Source organism: Martes martes (genome assembly GCF_963455335.1).
Source record: "Martes martes genome assembly, chromosome: 18".
Lineage (NCBI taxonomy): Eukaryota > Metazoa > Chordata > Mammalia > Carnivora > Mustelidae > Martes > Martes martes.
Window position 1 is genome coordinate 24,676,669 of NC_137906.1, and position 19,715 is coordinate 24,696,383.

The 19,715-nt window shown below is 44.2% G+C and overlaps 1 protein-coding gene across 2 annotated transcripts in view; it reads right to left on the reverse strand.

The window, feature by feature from the left end:
* Positions 1-19,715, reverse strand: part of LCMT1 (leucine carboxyl methyltransferase 1) — a 50,286-nt gene that overhangs the window by 12,943 nt on the left and 17,628 nt on the right. For both annotated transcript variants that reach the window (XR_013968429.1, XM_080830519.1), the window contains exons 3-6: positions 17,500-17,621; positions 12,966-13,042; positions 11,165-11,226; positions 8,944-9,046 (exon numbers count right to left, since the gene is read on the reverse strand). Coding sequence is in view for 1 of the 2 variants with exons in the window: in XM_080830519.1 (XP_080686645.1) it covers positions 8,944-9,046; positions 11,165-11,226; positions 12,966-13,042; positions 17,500-17,621 (364 nt within the window). In the remaining variant the exon portion in view is untranslated. The remainder of the gene's footprint in view (positions 1-8,943; positions 9,047-11,164; positions 11,227-12,965; positions 13,043-17,499; positions 17,622-19,715) is intronic.

Consider the following 19,715-nt stretch of genomic DNA (forward strand, 5'->3'; position numbering starts at 1 on the left):
CCTCATATGGGATCAGCCAATTATATAAACCAGTTAATAACAAAATTCAAGAAACACATTGGTGATAACACAATAATCGTCAGGGACTTTAACACCTCCTCACTGCAAAGGACAGATCATCTAAGCAGAAGATCAACAAGGAAACAAGGGCTCTGGATGACACACTGCACCAGATGGACTTCACAGATACAGTCAGAGCATTCCACCCTAAAGCAACAGAATACACATTCTTCTTGAGTGCACATGGAACATTCTCCAGAATAGATCACCTACTGGGACACAAATCAGGTCCCAACTGGTACCAAAAGATTGGGATCATTCCCTGCATATTTTCAGACCACAATGATTGGAAACTGGAACTCAATCACATGAACTCAAATACATGGAGGCTAAAGAAGAATTTGAAAGTTCATGGAAACCAATGAAAATGAAAACATAACTGTTCAAAATTTGGGGGATGCAGCAAAGAGAGGGAAGTATATAGTAATACAAGCCTTTCTCAAGAAACAAGACAGATCTCAAATACACAACCAAACCTTACACCTAAAGAAACTGGAGAAAGAACAGCAAATAAAGCCTATACTAAAGATTAGAGCAGAAATCAATAAAATAAAACCAAAAGGACAGTAGAACAGATCAATGAAACTAGGAGCTTGTTCTTTGAAAGAATTAATAAGATCAATAATCCCCTGGCCAGATTTATTAAAACAAAAAGAGAAAGGACCCAAATAAATAAAATCATGAATGAAAGAGGAGACATCACAACCTCACCAAAGAAATACAAACAACTGTAACAACATATTACGAGCAACTATATGCCAACAAATTAGGCAATCCGGAAGAAACAGACGCATTCCTGAGATATATACACTACCAAAACTGAAACAGGAAGAAATAGAAAACCTAAACAGACCCATAACCAGCAAAGAAATTGAAGCAGTAATCAAAAATCTCCCAACAAACCAAAGTCCAGGGCCAGATGTCTTCCCGGGGAATTCTACCAAACAGCTAAAGAAGAATTAATACCTAATCTTCTGAAGCTGTATCAAAAACCAGAAATGGAAGGACAACTTCCAAACTCTTCCTATGAGGCCAGCATTACCTTGATCCCCAAACCAGACAAAGACCTCACCAAAAAGGAGAATTACAGACTAATATCCCTGATGAACATGGATGCAAAAATTCTCACCAAAATACTGGCTAATAGGATCCAACAGTACATGAAAAGGATTATTCACCATGACCAGTGGAATTTAATTCCTGGGATGCAAGGGTGGTTCAATATCCGCAAATCAATCCATAATGATAGACTACATAAATAAAGGAAAGGACAAGAACCATATGATCCTCTCAACAGAGGCAGAAAAAGCATATGACAAACTACAGTATCCTTTCTTGATCAAAATTTCACAGTGTAGCGGGGCGCCTGGGTGGCTCAGTGGGTTAAGCCTCTGCCTTCGGCTCGGGTCGTGATCCCGGGGTCCTGGGATCGAGCCCCGCATCGGGCTCTCTGCTCAGCGGGGAGCCTGCTTCCTCTTCTCTCTCTGCCTGCCTCTCTGCCTCCTTGTGATCTCTCTGTCAAATAAATAAATAAATAAATAAATAAAAAATAAAAAAAAAAAAATTTCACAGTGTAGGGAGAGACGGAATGTACCTCAATATCATAAAAGCCATATATGAAAAGCCCACAGTGAATATCATTCTCAATGGGGAAAAAGAGAGCCTTTCCCTTTCGCTAAGGTCAGGATGACAACAGGGATGTCCACTATCACCACTGCTGTTCAACACAGTACTAGAAGTCCCAGCCTCAGCAATCAGACAACAGAAGGAAATAAAAGGCAGGGGTGCCTGCATGGCTCAGTTGGTTAAGTGTCTGCCTTCAACTCAGGGTCCTGGGATCGAGTCCTGATGACGTTCTCTGCTCAGCAGGGAACCTGCTTCTCCCTCTCCCTCTGTCTGATGCTCTGCCTACTTGTGATTTCTCTGTCAAATAAATAAAATCTTTAAAAAAGTAAGAAAGAAAGAAATAAAAGGCATCCAAATCAGCAAAGAAGTCAAATTCTCACTCTTTGGAGAGACTCCACCCCAGAATTGCTAGAACTCATACAGGAATTCAGCAAAGTAGCAGGATATGAAATCAATGCACAGAAATCAGTGGCATTTCTATACACTAACAAGGAGACAGAAAAAAGAGAAATTAAGGAGTCGATCCCATTTGCAATTGCACCCAAAACCATAAGATACCTAGGAATAAACCTAACCAAAGAGGTAAAGGATCTGTACTCCAAAAACTGCAGAACACTTATGAAAGAAACTGAGGAAGACACGAAGAAATGGAAAAATGTTCCATGCTCATGGATTGGAAGAACAAATATTGTTAAAATGTCTATGCTACCTAGAGCAATCTATATAGTCAATGCAATCCCTATCAAAATACCATCAACTTTTTTTCACAGAGATAGAACAAATAATCCTAAAACTTGTATGGAACCAGAAAAGACCCCAAACAGCCAAAGGAGTGTTGAAAAAGAACACCAAAGCTGGTGGCATCACAATCCCAATCTTAAGCTCTATTACAAAGCTGTAATCATTAAGAGAGTCTGTACTTGCACAAAAACAGACAAATGGATCAATGAAACAGAATATAGAATCTGGAAATAGACCCTCAACTCTATGGTCAACTACCCTTTGACAAAGCAGGAAAGAATATCCAATGGAAAAAAGACAGTCTCTTCAACAAATGGTATTGGGAATATTGGACAGCTACATGCAGAAGAATGAAACTATATTATTTCCTTACACCATACACAAAAATAGACTCAAAATGGATGAAAGACCTACACATGAGACAGGAATCCATCAAAATTGTAGAGAACACAGGCAGCAAGTTCTGTGACCTCAGCTGCAGCAACTTCTTGTTAGACACGTCTCCAAAGCCAAGGGAACTAAAGGCAAAAATGAACTATTGGGACTTCATCAAGATAAAAAGATTTTGCACAGCAAAGGGAATAGTCCACAAAACCAAAAGACAACTGGCAGAATGGGAGAAGATATTTGCAAAAGACGTGTCAGATAAAGGGATAGTATCCAAAATCTATAGAGAACTTACCAAACTCAACACCCAAAGAATAATCTGATCAAGAAATAGGCAGAAGACATGAACAGACATTTCTGCAAAGACGACATTCAAATGGCTAACAGACACATGAAAAAATGCTCCATATCACTCGGCATCAGGGAAATACAAAGCAAAACCACAAAGAGATACCATCTCACACTGGTCAGAAAGGCTAAAATTAACCACTCAGGAAATGACAGATGTTGGCAAGGATGTAGAGAAAGGAGAACCCTCCTACCCTGTCAGTGGGAATGCAAGCTGGTGCAGGACTCTGGAAAACAGTATGGAGGTTCCTCAGAAAGTTGAAAGTAGAGCTACCCTACAACCCAGGAATTGCACTACTAGGGATTTACCCCAGAGATACAAATGTAGTGATCCAACTGGGCACCTGCACCCCAATGTTTATAGCAGCAATGTCCACAATAGCCAAACTATGGAAAGAGCTCAGATGTGCACCGACAGATGAATGGATAAAGATGATGTCATGTAGACACACACAGACACACACACACACACACATATTACTCAGCCATCAAAAAAATGAAATCTTGCTCTTTGCAATAATGTGGTTGGAACTAGAGGGTATTTTTAAAAATAGTTTATTTATTTATTTGAAAGGGAGAAAAAACAGAAGCAGGGGGACAGAGAGGCAGAGGGAGAAGCAGACTCCCACTCAGCAGGGATCCCAAGGCAGGGCTGAAGGCAGATGCTGAACAGCCTATGCCATCCAGGTGCCCTGGAATTAGTGGGTATTATGCTAAGCGAACTAGATCAATCAGAGAAAGACAATGACCATATGATCTCACTCATATGTAGAATTTAAGAAACAAAGGATCACACAGGAAGAGAGGAAGAAAGGATCATGAGGATCATAGAGGAAGAGAGGAAAACATAAAGTAAGATGAAACCAGAGAGAGAGACAAACCGTAAGAGACTCTTAATCATAGGAAACAAACTGACGGCTGCTGGAGGGGATGGGGGTGGGGTGAGGGGGTAACTGGGGAATGGACATCAAGGAGGGCATGGGATGGAATAAGCACTGGGTGTTATAGAAGACTGATGAATCACTGACCTCCATCCCTGAAACTACTAACACATTATATGTTAATTAACTTAATTTAAATAAAAATAAAATTCTCCCCTGCCACACTTGCACATGGTGACAAGGTGACACAGCAGACTCTCCCATTCCAGATGTAGAGACTCTTCCTTCCCCTGGTATCGGGGTTAGTTGTAGAACTCGCTTTAGCCAAGGGAACAGGAGCAAACATAACGCAAACAGAAGCTTGAAAATCACTTGCACATGGGCCCTGGCTCTCTTGCCTGGAAACCTAAACCACCATGGGAATGAACCCAAGCTAGCTTGCAACTGGAGGCGAGGCCCTGTGCGATAAAATGAGGCATCCTATCTGCCTGCTGTCCACATATAGTGAACCGGAGGGGGTATCAGCTATACCTGGTCCCAGCAGACGTACCAACCAGCTAAGCCCAGCCCAAACTCTCAACTCACAGAATCTTGAGCAACTTGTGTATCTAGATTGCGAGCTGTTCTAAAGTGGAAGTTTTCTAAAGCACTGAGTTGGAGAGACTCTGTTACACATTAAAAACTGACTGACAAATGCAGAAATAGTGATACTCGTTTAACCAAATCCAATTCTTACATGTCTTTACCATCAAGAATTGACAAGAACTCGAACAATCCTCAGGAAATTACATTGGTTAGTATGCACTCTGATTCAACAGACCCGAAGTAATGAACAAATTATGAAATAAGAAAAGCAATAAACTCCTAGAAAAATCTCTAAAACCCTTAATTCTTAAAAGGGAACACAGCCCCCAATTATGTGAGCTCCGCTGGTTTATTCCTGGATCCTTTACTGCTCCTTCTCTCACTCCTTTACTGTATCCTCTTTCTTTCTCTGCCCCTAAATATGGCTATTCCTCATGGCTGGTAGCTATTTTTCTCACAAAGCAAGTGGGTTACTTTAAAAAAAAATCTTTTTTTAAAGATTTCATTTACTCGACAGAGAGAGAACACAAGTAGGCAGAGAGGCAGGCAGCAGCGGGCGGGGGTTGAGGAGGTGGCAGGCTCCCCGCCGAGCGGAGACTGCTACCCCCGCCCCCCCCCCCCCCCCCCCCCGCCGTGGGGCTTGATCCCAGGACCCTGGGATCATGACCTGAGCTGAAGGCGGAGGCTTTAACCCACTGAGCCACCCAGGCTTTCCTAAAAAAAATTTTTTTAATTAATTTATTTATTTTAGAGAGAAAGCATGTGCACAGGGGATGGGGGAGGGACAGAGGGAGAAGGAGAGAGAGCATCTCAAGTAGGCTCCCGCTGAGTACAGAGCCCACCATGGGGCTTGATCCTATGACCCTGATATCATGACTTGAGCCATAATCAAGAGTCAGATGCTTGGGGTGCCTGGGTGGCTCAATTGTTGGGCGTCTGCCTTCAGCTCAGGTCATGATCCCAGGTCTCTGGGATCAAGCCCCACATCGGGCTCCCTGCTCCGTGGGAAGCCTGCATCTCCCTCTCCCACTCCCCTGCTTGTGTTCCCTCTCTCACTGTCTCTCTCTCTCTCTGTCAAATCAATAAATAAAATCTTAAAAAAAAAAAAAAGAGTCAGATGCTCAACCAACTGAGCCACCCAGGCATGCCGCAGGTGGGTTATAGTTGTCTATTTTTACTGGTGTGGGTTCTCAAAACAATAAATTGTCTGAACTCGAATACCCAAGAAAGCAGTTGAAAAGCACATGGTATAGGTTACTGTCAGAATGGAAGCTGTACACCTGGGCTCAGGGTGTAGACTCTTTTTCACTAGAAAGGCTCCCCACCAAAAAAGTGCGGGCTCTGACCTAATCACAGTACCAACTATCCATCATTACTGTTCACAGGTTTCCTTCTTTCCTTTTTTTTTGACCATGAAATGGTATATAATTCAAGTTATTTGAGAATATATATCCAAATGCTCTCTGTACCCAACTGGATCAGAGTATAAAGAAACTGAGGGCACTAAATCCAGAGGAAAGTCAATGAAGTCTGAGTTGCAAACAAAGTTGAAAATCAGAAAGAAAAATATTAAAAATAATTTTTTAAAATTAGCAATAACCTAAGTTTTAAAACCCCAGATTATATCAACAGAAATGAATAGAAAAAGCGAATGAGTGGGGAGAAAGTTCTAAGACTCCAATTAACAGGTTGATAATTAGAGAACTACAGCTCCAATAACCTTTTTAATGCAAAAGTGTCCTTAAGACACTACCACATGGGGAAGCCACATAAAGAAGGCTATGTGGGAATTTTCCGTATGATTTTTGCAACTTTTTTGTAGATTTGAATTATTTGAAAATGGAAAGTTTAACATTTTTCAGTGTAGTTTTAGGACGTAGCCATTGGCAATATTAAAAATCAGATTAATACTTTTCAAAATACAAGTGAAAGCAAAGCAAAGACAGTTGTAAAGGAAAATACGGAGCACAAACAAAGCCCCGGAGAATTATATATGTAATTTTAATACTTGTCACAGCAACTGCTCTTCATCCATTTTGTAGATGTCCAAAACTGAGGCAAACTTCCCTTTCAAGAGCTAGCCTGATTTGTAACTGATTATTTCCTGATCTTTTAGCAGATTTGCTCCAATGGTGGGTCACTACAGTGGCAGTAGGTGGCAGCTGATTACCATGGTGACTGCAGTAATCTACAGGAGACTGTAGTCTATTTGTCAATTCTGTTCAACCACTTTCACAGCAAACTTAACTTAATCTTCAGGACCATCTTGTGGAGTAGTTTTTACCCCAGTTGACAAATGAAATTAAATCTCAAAGAGGCTTTGCGGGGGCGGGGGGTTGTTTGTTTAAGAAAAAAACTGCCCCTACTAAATACTTGTAAGCAGGAGAGGTCACTTGGAGCTCAGGATGAGATTCTGACACTTGGGCTTGCCTCATTCTGAGAGGGCTCCAGGTTGAGCACCATCAGCTTGAAGCAACCTACTGATCACTCATTAATATGCCCCCAAGAAAACCAGTGGTGTCCTTGAACATTGAGAGTTCCCTTTTGCTGAAAGAAGAACTCTCTGCTCGTTACCATCTGGGAACCATCTAAAGGGTTCCACAAAGGAAAAAAGAGGCATATTATGTACAGTGCATTGACCCTGCTCTCTGAACACTCAGTGAGACAAAGAGATGATAAGCACTAGGTGTGTGAGTGCCATCCCCAACATCTGCAAATGTGGATATACACACCTCAACAATGACAACCTGGTTTACGATTCTAGGCTAAACATGTAAACAAGAACTTCAAAGCCCAGAGGTGACAGCCATCACCACTTTAACAAAAGATGTACCTGGAAGGTCAAGCTTCAACTCCCTACACTTCCTCCCCTGCATCAGCCCAAACTCGCCTGTATTTGCACCTGTCCTCACCCGCCTTCCTCTCTTCTCGGAAGGACAGCTTTCCCTTCCCTCCAAGGCTCTTGTCCTCTGTCCACTCTACAGCCTCTTCTCTGCCAGCGGTTTCCCTAACAGCTACTCTCTTTGATCACTGGCCACTGATTCTTTGCCTTCATTTTATTGTTTAATTAACTCTCTGTTTCTCCTACCTTCCCCACTGGCCACTGATTCTTTGCCTTCAATTTATTTTTTAAGTAACTGTTTCTCCTACCTTCCCCTCAAACCTTTCTCTTGAGTTACTTACCTCCAATATTGCTGAAAGTGTCATCTTCACTAACAGTAAGCTTTCTAGACACGTCTTTACCCTCCGCTACTGTTAAATTCCAATCTCATTTTGACCAGTATCAGTGTGCTAAAACCACATATCTCACTCCCCTCCACTGTTCCCGAAATGTACCTGCTCCCAAGAATTTGATGTGAACCCTTCCGGTCCATTTTTAAACTACTTTTGTGATACATAGATGTAATCATGGAAGTACTGTATTTTGAGGGTTTGATTTTACACATTTGGTATCATCACACTATACATATTATTCTGCAACTTGACTTTCTTATTTTAATGCAACATTATGTTTTTGAGCTCTCTCCATGCTGATCTATGTCATGCCTTTCACATACTGCTCACTCACTCTTCTCTTGATGGATAGTTAGAATGGTTCCAATTTTCTGCTACTAAAAACAGTGCCCATGATGAACATCCTCCTTGCACAGGCAGACCTTTCCAAGGTGCACACAACCAAAAGTGGAATGAACTACTCTATCACATGGCACACAAGCTTGCAATTTTAGTAGATACTTCCAGACAGTTCCTCATAATGACTGTCCCAAATTCACTTGCATCAGTTGTGCAGGACCATTCTTGTTCTCATATAACCTTGCCAGCACCTGATAATGTCAGACTTTTACATTTTTGCTGACGTGGCTGGAGTAAAATAGAGTTCCATCTGATTACTACTGAGGTTCAATAACTTTTCATATAATATTCAATTCCTTCTTTGAGGTACCTTGTCATCTGTCTTTTGCCTATTTTCCTATGGGATTTACTTTTTTTAATAGTAGCTTTTCTTGATATATTCTGCATTCTAATCCTTTGTATATTGCAATTATAGGTTTCTATGCATATAATTATCTTCTCTCAAACTTTATGATGTTAGGCATCAGTATGTTACAAAAGCAATGCACATTATTCTGATGTGAAAACGGGCTTGATTGAGAACTTTGCTTCTAAAAATACTTCAGAAAATCACTCTCAGTAGCAATGAGATAATATCTCAGAATAAAAAATGGACAGAGGTATCATGCTGCAATTTCAACTGGCCTTATCTCATATTAGCAAGAAGTCACAAGTGCATTAAGAGGTTAAAAAAAAATCTCACTGTGGATTCATGTTACATTTCTTTAGTTTCTCTTCCAGTTCGGGTATATCTCGGAGATCTGCTCCAATAACAGCATATCTCTTTGAATCCAACAGGTGTCCATCTGCAAATCCAAGAAGAGATGATCATTTCAACAAAAATTCATCAAGAAATTTTAATTTCAATGGATATGATTTTTTCAAAATTAAAGTAAATTTATTGTTTTTCTCCATTATAAAAATACATGCTCCATTGTGGGGGGAAAAGTCAGGAATGAAGAGGGTAGAAATGAACTAAAACCACATCTTCCAGAGATAACTATTAGTATTTTTGTGTAGAACATCCTGGTCCTTTTTTCTATGTGCCTAAACTCATATATACAACATAAACACATTCTCACACAAACATACATACACACCTCACACAGAAAAAAAACAAACAGGGCCAATTCTTCTTTTGAAAACTGCTTTCCTTATTTAAAGGTAATATCAATGACACCATTCTCTGTAATGATTTCCTAGAATTCCAGAGTGGATAAAACAACTTACTCAACCAATCTCTCACTATCAGACATATGGTATTTCCAAGTTTTCTCCATCTGAAGCACTGCAGTGAACATCTTTATATACACATTATGAAGCAACTGTCAAGTAGGTCTCTATGAGTGGAATTAGGAGGTCAAAGGATAAGCCTATGTAAACAATGGTACCAATTGGCTGGCTGCTTCTAAACGTTGTGCCAATCTGTGAGATATTGCGATTAAAGGAATAGTGTTTCCATACCGAAGTAAAATAAAATGATAACATTTGCTTTAAAATACTCCAGCAGAGATTGGATGAAATGGTCTACGTAGTGGTTCTCAAGCTTTGGCAGCCAGCAGTATCACCCGGAGGGCTTGTTAAAACAGACTGACGGGCTCTACCCCCCTGAGTTTCTGATTCAGCAGTTCATTCAAAAGTAGAAATTTCTTCAAATTCTTTCAAAAGCTACAAAGCAGGACGTAGAAATGATTCACTTTATTAAAAGGACACCTGAATTTACTGATTTTGAGAAATACAGATTCACTCATTCAACAGATATATACTGAACTACAACCTATGTATTCATTCAATGTGTATATATGGTCTCTCAACAAAAATGTATGGAACCCTCTATGTGCCAGGCACTGGATTATGTTTCTGTGTGTGTTCTCTCATGTGTGATATTTATCCATCTCTAGGTGTGCTCTTCATCCACAGGAGGAAACACCCTGAACGCTGCTTCTCTTGGTGGGGGGAGAGATTACAGAGCGTGTTTACTTTCTACTTCAGACATTCCTGCGCTGATGGATCAAAGCTAATGCAAAGTGGTAGCTCTTTTATTATCAGTAAACGTCCTGACCCAAGTATTCACCCAATATGCAAAGAACTGTGACAGCTACAGTGTGGACAAAACAGCTAGGCCAGGAAATGGCAAAGCCTACAGAGGATCTACTTACAATTCATAGGAGGGAAACAACGGATGGGGGAGATGTTCTTTTCTGGGGGAGTTTCTTCACTAGCAGCATGAGTATGGCACTGTGGTTGCATAGAGGCCTGTCTGGTTGTCTGATGTTTCCCGTGTCATCTGTGTCCACCAACCACAAAGGCCATCCTCTCTGAGCATGTCTCCTGACAGCAATCATTAAGAAGTCCCTTGAACTACTCCGTCAGACACAGACTGAAAATGATGGATCATTCTGGAAGAGGTTTCCCTGGGTTCAAAAGGCTTAGAGGTGAGCAGAGTGTTGCTGGCAACACTCATAATCAAAACATGAGGGCGAAAACCCAAGCAGAGGGGCCAAGGAGGAGACATCATCGGCAGAGCAGGTCAAGTACAGACAGCGGGGAGCAGTGGGGTTGGACTGAGGGTCTGATGCTGCCGGAATGGATGCTCCCAAGGAAAACTGGAAATGGAGATCTTCGGAAAAAATCTACTTTTGCCTCTTTTCCAAATCACTGAGAAACATTCTGTAAAGATTGAAGAACAGGGACCTATGCACATCTGTTTTAAATTCCTTCACTGTAAATTCGATGCAGTGTAGATGTATCACAGAAGTATACACCTGTGACATCATGGGCGCACACACACAGGCTCAGACTCAAACACACACACACACACACACACACACACACACACACACACCCTTTTAAAAGGAAAAGGGGGAAAAAAGCAAAGAGAGTTCTATAGCCCATACTGTAACACGTAGGTGAAGGGTACTTGCCGATTTGAAGTGGGTCCTCTGAATGTAATTCTATGATAGGTTGTGATAAGAAAGGCTTGACTCTGTGGGAAGATGGGAAAGACAGAAATGAGGCAAGGAGCTCCGATTCAGCAAAACTGCAAACACCCTCTCCAGAAATGGCAACCACATCCTGCTCCTGTTCAAAGCAAGGGCCACTGACAGCACAGGGCCTTCTGCTCTGTGACATCTGGCCCTGGGCATATGCAGTCACACTTCGGCAGCTCGGGGCTCAGGGGAGGTCACTAAGCAGGACACTCAGAATCGAATGTCCACCCTCAATCTCATCAGGAAATACTGAACACTCAGAAATCACTCGAGAGAGGTCAGCAAGAATTTGCCCGATGTTCCAGTGTTTTCCAAGTTGTCTCTAGTTTCCTGCCTCTTCTCCAACAAAATGTATAACCCAGTGCTTACTGCTCACAGTTATCTGGAAAACAGACTCCTATACAGACCTGAAGTCAGTAACATTTATGTGATGTGTCCTTTCCTCCAGGATATGCCAAAAATCAGACCTGAGAGACCTGAATCCTCTCTCACAACAACCACACACAAAGGCCAATGCCTTTTCCAGCTTAGAAGCCACCTCTGGGCTTAAGTGAGAGCCCACATACTCTTATTTCACGTGCGGTTCTACCGAGCCGGATCCTCCTCTGCAGATACACAGTCTCAGAGGCCAGGCGGCAACTAAAAAGCATATTTACTGTAACAGAATCTTGTACTTGGAAAGAGTGAAAACCTTGTTTCATAGGATAAACTAAAACAGTCTCATACTTGAAAACTATTTCCCAATGATGAGAACTAGACATCTTTGAAGGACAAGCTGAAACTTTTAGGTTCATTAAAATTTTTTTAAAAATATAAGACCTGGCATTTTATTTAAATCACTTAGAAAGAAGGAAGGGAGCACAAGTTAAAACCACCAGGAAGCCCTGACCTTGGGCTTGAGGCCAGGGTTTAAATCTCAGCTCCACCCCTTCCTCCACGGGTGCCCTGAGGGAAATTCACTTCACTGCTTTGAGCCTCGGTTTCCCCACTGGGATTCACGAGTCTGCTCTGAGCACTGAATGGTCCCATTCAGTGACCCCTGATCCCATTTCACATGGTGCCACAAAAGCTCCCAGCACAGACAACTGGGTGACTCGGTTAAGCGACTGACTTCGACTCAGGTCATGATCCCAGGGTCCTGGGAATGAGTCCTGCATTGGGCTCCTGCTCAGCAGGGAGCCTGCTTCTCCCTCTTCCACTCTCCCTGCTTCTGCTCAAATAAATAAAATATTAAAAAAAAAAAAAAAGAAAAAAAAGCTCCCAGAAGAGAGTCACAGACTCGTCCTCGACAGCTCTGCAAACTTCCTAAAACCTGACCTCAGGGTGGCACCCAGAATATCTCACATGCAGTAAATGCCTACGTTTAGCCTCCTCGTCACTCACTCACACAGTATTTACTACGCATCCCTCTGGGCCGGGCACCTCTCCATGCCTTGGAGATAACAAAGAAGACAAAACACACAGAACAATTCAGATGATCAAACCACTGTAGGTCATTTCTTTTCAAGGTTCAGACAAATGACGCTCACGGACAGAACAGTCGCAACGGAGGGTGGACTGCACTTGCAAGGCTGCTCCACAGGTTGGAATGAGGATGCCGGGGCCAGCAAGAAAGTGGGGAGGGGGTCTAAGAGAAGAGCCCCTAAAATGAGGTCCCCAGCATGCAGACCGGCCCCTTACTAACCGCTGCCTCTGAATCTACCCGGCTATGTTGTCTGGTCCAAGCCACACTTACTTGATGCTGTGTAGCTTTCTCGTGACTATGACCGGAAAGTCAACCTCAAAATATTTTCTTGGGAGAAGATCTTCATCCTGAGGAAAAATACACAGTAAGTTTCCTAATTCTATATCCCCTCATACATTTACTGACCATCTTCATGCACTGAGTACTAAGCCCCAAACAGCAACAGAGTATTTCAGGGCCCAAATCGGGAACAATATGGTGAAAAATGCGTGTTTCAGGTGACTTCGGTCTCCGTGTGGAGAACAGACAGAGGATGGAAGTTAGGAGGTGCTCACAGCCGTCCAGGAAGAAGGTCCAGGGAGGAAGTCATGGGGAGCCGGAACTGGGGGAGCAGCCACTAGGATGGAGACGGGGAGGCACTGAGAGGCCCTGGGAAAGTAGGACCTACCAGACTTTGCCAAAAAGCAGACTGAGACAGATTAGGGAGGGTCAGGAAACTGATGTGGGGGTGCGGCCGGCATGTGGGGGATCAAATAGGATACAACAGCAAATATCACAAAGCACCCGCCACGGTGAGGGCAAGCACTGTCTTGTGCTACATTTACTTTTTCCTGTGAGAGGAGAGTGTGGTGGGGGGAAAGGGCAGGCTCTCTGGAGCCGGGGAATGGGGTTCAGATCCCAGCTCAGCCACTTGTCTGCTACGAGGTGCTGGGAAGTCACTCAACTCCCTGGGCCAAGTTTTCCGCATCCACACAGTAGAGAAGGGACAGCACCTCACGGGGCTGTGAGGAGTCCTGCAGAAATAAATATTCCAACGACACTCACAGCAGGACCGCCAGAGTAAGCGGCATGGGGGGCCTTTATGATGGACTGACACGCGCACACAGATGTGGGGCCTGGCCTGGGCTGTACATTTATTTCTACTGTGGGCTGCAGTAAAGAAAGTATGAAAGCCACACACACAGACAAACGGAAACACACAAACACATACACTGAGTCAAAGAAACACATCTACACAGACCCCCACACAGGGACATGCAGAGACACACAGACCCCACACAGAGACAAAGACGCTGGGATACACATGCAAAGACACACAGACACACACATGGAGGCACACACACCCACACAGAGACACAGACACACACACTCACGGCCCCGCTCCCCTATCTGTGTCCAAGCCTGGTCAAGCCCTGGCCATCTTAGCACATTCTCTCCATGTCTGCCATGTCCAGTCACTCCTGATGACTATTCTTTTTTTTTTTATTAAAGATTTTATTTATTTATTTGACAGACAGAGATCACAAGTAGGTAGAGAGGCAGGCAGAGAGAGAGGGGGAAGCAGGCTCCCCACTGAGCAGAGAGCCTGATGTGGGGCTCGATCCCAGGACTCTGGGATCATGACCTGAGCCGAAGGCAGAGGCTTTAACCCACTGAGCCACCCAGGCACCCCCCTGATGACTATTCTTGAACGCATTCTCTCCTCAACCCCAGCTGCAGAGACACCCTTTTCTGGCCTCTTTCTACCACACACTGTGTGTCGCCTGCAGCAGCTCCTCACGACCCTATGGCCTAGCAAGAAACAAGGTGCTCTGTACCTGCTGACTTGTTCAGCAGCCCCGCGCCCCCATGTATTCTTTGGACACCCGTGTCCACCCGTACTTCTATTCCAGAAATATAGAGCCAGTTTGTTCAAGGAGAAAAGACAAAGAAAAGACAGGTGCTGGTATCCAGAATCTGGTCGCGGTGTCGCTATTGCAGGCTGGGATGACACCCCCGTTTCTGACGTGAGCGACTGCACAGGCAAGAGCACCGTGTATGCAGACAGTCACCCGCAATGGGAAGCAGAGACTGCGGGGTCGCCGACCCCGGGGTCAGCATGATGGGGGCAGAAATCATGAGCAAGCATTTCCTAATAGGAGGGGACACTGAAGGGTGAGTGTCAGAACTGTAGGTCCAGCTACCGCCCACCCTTGTGGAAAATCTCAGGGGGTCTGGTTTGCGGGAGAGGCAGGGAGAGAGAGAGGGAGACAGGAGGACAGAGAAAAAGACCACCTCCTGGGATATCAGAAGACACAGGCTCAGCCATCCCAACCGTTCATACTCACAGCTGCCACGCATGCCTGGTTTTGTGCAGAACGCGGCGATGGACGAGCCGGCTGAGGCTACTGGGAGGAAATGTTTAGGGAAGATGAGGACATAACTTCTGCTAGGATACCCTGCAACACCCTTCCAGAATGTTACTAAATTCCAAGACAAGGGTGCCTGGGTGGCTCAGTGGATTAAGCCTCGCTGCCTTCTGCTCAGGTTGTGGTCTCAGGGTCCTGGGATCGAGCCCCGTGTTGGACTCTCTGCTCAGCGGGGAGTCTGCTTCCCACTCTCTCTGCCTGCCTCTCTACCTACTTGTGATCTCTTTCTATGTCAAATAAATAAACAAAATCTTTAAAAAATAAAATAAAATTCCAAGACAAATGAGAATGATTGAAAGCAAATGAAGGACAGCATACACTCCTATGCCTTGTGCTGGACTTCTTACTTTATTATAAGGAGCCTTCCCTCGGGGTGTCTGGGTGGCTCAGTCGAGCGAGTGGCCAACTCTTGATTTCGGTTCAGATCATGATCTCAGGGTCATGGGATCGAGTCGTGTATCAGGTCCCCAGGCATCGGATACTGGACCCTCAGAAGAATTCTGAGTAAGGGGTCACTGTGGAGGGAAAGCTATCCAGAGGCACACCTGGAGCCTCTAAGGAACAGACATCTACTTTCTGGGCTTTGGGAAAGGAACAAAATGGCTGCGGCACATGACACTTCCAGTTTTGGTTCTAGGATTCCCTAAGTGCATCTGACACCTATTTGTCAGGAGCTGGCATGTCACAGGAGGAGTGGAGGACACCCAGGACAGGGCCTCGGTCCCAGATGGCTCCAGGGACAGCCATGAGGAAGGACAAAGGGGATTCTGCAGGGCCGACCCCAGCACAGGCTGCCCAAGGTGACACCCCATCCCCTGGGTCCTTGATCCTTGGGTTGTGTGGAAATAGAAACTGGGAGACACAGAGAAGCCAAGGTTCCTTAAAGGAGTTCACTACCCCATGACTCTTTATCTGTGGTGGTACTGGCTTTCCCGGGTCCTACTGCTGCTCGCTGCCGGGAGGCGGGAGCCTTCAACTGTCCCCACAGTCTTGGGCCTGAGATCATACAGAATGAGCTCCCACCGTGGTGGAAGCAGAAAGCCTGTGACCCACTGCTAAACCTCTGCTGGTGCAGCCGGGGGACCACCCCGGTAGAAGGTGCATGAGACCATGAGACTGGCAGACAAAATTTTCTCCACACTGTCTAGAAGCACAGATCTCTCAATTCAGGGATTAGCAAACCTGCTGCAAATGACCAGAAAGTATTTTAGCCTTTGCAGGCCAGACGGTCTCTCCTCAAACTACTCAACTCCGCCATTGTGCTGGTAAAGCAGCCGTAGAGAAGACTTAAGTAAATGGGAGTGGCCATGTTGCAATGAAGCTTTATTTACAAAGACAGGTGGGTAGGCAAAATTTGGCCCTTTCTGCCTAGGCTCCGAAGCGCAAACAAGCATTATTTTTTTTAAAGAAACTTAGATTAAAAAAAAAAGAAAAAACCCTTTAGAGCAATATGATTATCGAACAAAACACCTCCACAGTATCTTTCCTACCCTGTGCTATTTGCTTTCCTCACTCCCGACAGATAGCCATTTTCTTTGAAGGGGTACCTAAGTCTCAAGTACCTTGACAGGAAAGAAAAACGTCAGATTTATTCATTATTAACCAATTATTGATGGGGGGAGAAACCAAACCTCGGAACCAATTCGAAAGGGTGTGGGGCCGCGAGGAGGCGTTTCTCCAGTGGCTTCTGCTCACATGCACACGTTCTGCCGCTGCATTCTGCTCCAGCTCCTTCCACCACACCATGGTCACTGAGGTAGAGACGCACCACCGACTGATGGACCGTAAAGACCCCCCTGAGCAAGCACAAAGCTCTGGACAGAGAACAGGGAAGCAACCTGGACTTGTGGGACCTGCACTCTATTCGCTCCTGGTTCTGCCACTAACCGGACCCATCTCATTTCCTGTGAGAGTAGTTATACCTGTGCTTGCTCGTTAACAGAGCAGGTGAGGGAGCAAATCAGGGAATAGCTATGAAAGGCCTTTGTGTCATATCACTGTCACCCAGCCTTGCACATCTCTAAACTGTACTGTAGACACTGTCACGATGTCAATAAAATCTTCGTGATCATCAATACGGCAGACACAGGGGTTCTGGGGCTCACAATCCCACTGGCAGGGTCTTCACACATGCAGAGGACACGTCTACAAGGGTTTTTATCAGAAGCCCAGTTTGTAACAGGAAAGGATGAGAAGCCAGGCACACATCCTTCACCAGGGCCCCGGTGACATCAAGTACATGTCTAAAGGCGGCAGCAGGCACAAGCAGCTGGGGATAGGGGAGCGAGACAGGCAGTCACTGCATTCCCTCTGAATATATTTTTAACATTTTGAACCAGGCGGGCACCTTCACAAATGAAACAATTCAGGAAAAAAGAGGGCAAATGTTCATTTACCTTTAATCTCCAGAAGGTGGTATCCATTCCAGCCCCAAGATTTATAATTTGACAATGACATTCTGTCTTCCGCAGAAATGCCTTTATCAGCTGACTGACGCCATGGACTCGAGCAAAATATCCTGAGAGAGAGAGAGACAGAGACAAGCTATCACTCGGTGAGGTCGGAAAGCAACCCTGCAGAGCCCACCCCGGGAGAAGAGCAAAGGAGGATTCTGCTGTTCTTCTTCGGGGTCAGTGATTTTTCTGTGGACTCATGGGAGAAATCAGGACTTTCACATTCTCTCTTTTTTTTTAATTTAAAGTGGCGAGAACCAAAGTAAGTACATCTATTTAATGGTGTAATTAACTATCTTAAAAATAAAATGTCCCTTAAACTTACATATGAGAGACAACCATATTACATCAAAACATTGGATCTAAATATTCCTCTGGAAAATGTGCTTTTTTGCAGCTAGGTGAAAGCCGCTCAAGAGTCTGCAAAATGTCAAAATTCCAAGATCGTGATGAAAATAATATTTTGAGGGCAGGAAACGGATGGACAAATAACAGAGAAAAAAAAAGTCTTATTTCTTACCGTGTTTCCGCAATCTCCATCCTGTGTGGGTAGAGCCTCTGTTTAGAAAATGGCCTCACAGGGGTACCTGGGTGGCTCAGTCAGTTAACAGTCTGTCCTCAGCTCAGGTCATGATCCCAGGGTCCTGGGACAGAGCCCCCCTTGGGCTCCTTGCTCAGTGGGGAGTCTGCTTCTCCTGCTCCCTCTGCCTGCCGTTCCCCCTGCTTTGCAACTCTTTTTTTTTTCCTCTCTCTCTCTCTCAAATAAATAAAATCTTTAAAACAAATAACAAAAATAAATAAAACGGCCTGACAGACCACTTGGGAGAGGGGAAAGCACAAGTAAATGTTGCCAAATAAACGGACTTATTCAGCTACAGAGTAGTGAGCTGGAGGAAAGGCAGTGAGAAATAAAAGAGGGGGAAAAGAAGATAAAATCTGTGTTCTAAAACCCTGCTGCTTAAGTGTAACTCTTTTAAGAACAAAATTTGAGTAGCATTTAGAAATGTTCCACAATGTTAAAAAAAAATAATATTGGGCCACCTGTGTGGCTCAGTGGGTTAAAGCCTCTGCCTTCGGCTCAGGTCATGATCTCAGGGTCCTGGGATCGAGCCCCACATCGGGCTTTCTCCTTGGTGGGGAGCCTGCTTCCCCCTCTCTCTCTGCCTGCCTCCCTGCCTACTCGTGATCTCTGTCTGTCAAAATAAATAAATAAAATCTTAAAAAAAAAAGAAAAAGAAAAGAAATGTGATACAGGAATTCTAGGTCTATTGATTCTCCCAATAAATAATTTGAGCTTGTATTTTAGGTGTCTCTTGTATTTTACGTTTCTAGGAAATCATTTTTAATGTATGTTACAGAATATCGTCCACAACAGACTGGATATTGAAACAAAAACTTTAAAGATGCTCACCACACCCTATCTGGGCCACAATGTGGCGATGCCAGCCCAGGCAGAGGAAGAAGGAAGGCAGGCCGCTGACATGCTGCCTGGGGCACCCAGCTCCCGGGGCTCCAAGGGGGGATCCCTGCCTCTGGTTAGGAAAGCTGCCTCAGGAGCCCGGGATGGAGGCTTCAGGCCTCTTAGGCAGGCCTGGCCCCATCTTCCTAAAGCCTGGGGTCACCCTCCGCTCAAATTAAGGTGCATGTCCTTACTGTCAGGGACCACTTTAAACTTTCTTTGCATTTCTTACAGCATCTACCCACAGGCTCCATCTTTAGGGCCAGGATTCCCTGCATGCCCAAGCACTTGGGGTCATTTGGCTAATTTCTCAATCTGATTGGGAATGAGTCACCCTCCCCTCTCAAATCCTTTCACTGCCTTATAGAAAGGGCTTGCAGAGCCTAATGGTGTTACTATCACTTTAATAAGGCCAAGAAAGTAATTCCTTACTTGAACAGATAGTTCACAGTAAAAGATAACGTAAATGGCCTGAAACATATAAAAATGATTTTCAACTTCACTCCTAAAATAAGAGGAATATAAAATAAAACTACTTAAGATACCATTTTTCATGAATCAGATTTTCACGAATCAATGAAAAGGTTCCTAATACACTGTGTTGGTGAGGATGTTGGGAAATGAGCACTTTCATATGCCCCTGGAGAGAGTGAACACTGGAACGCTCGATTTTGAAGAATGAATCCCTAAAACCTCAGGC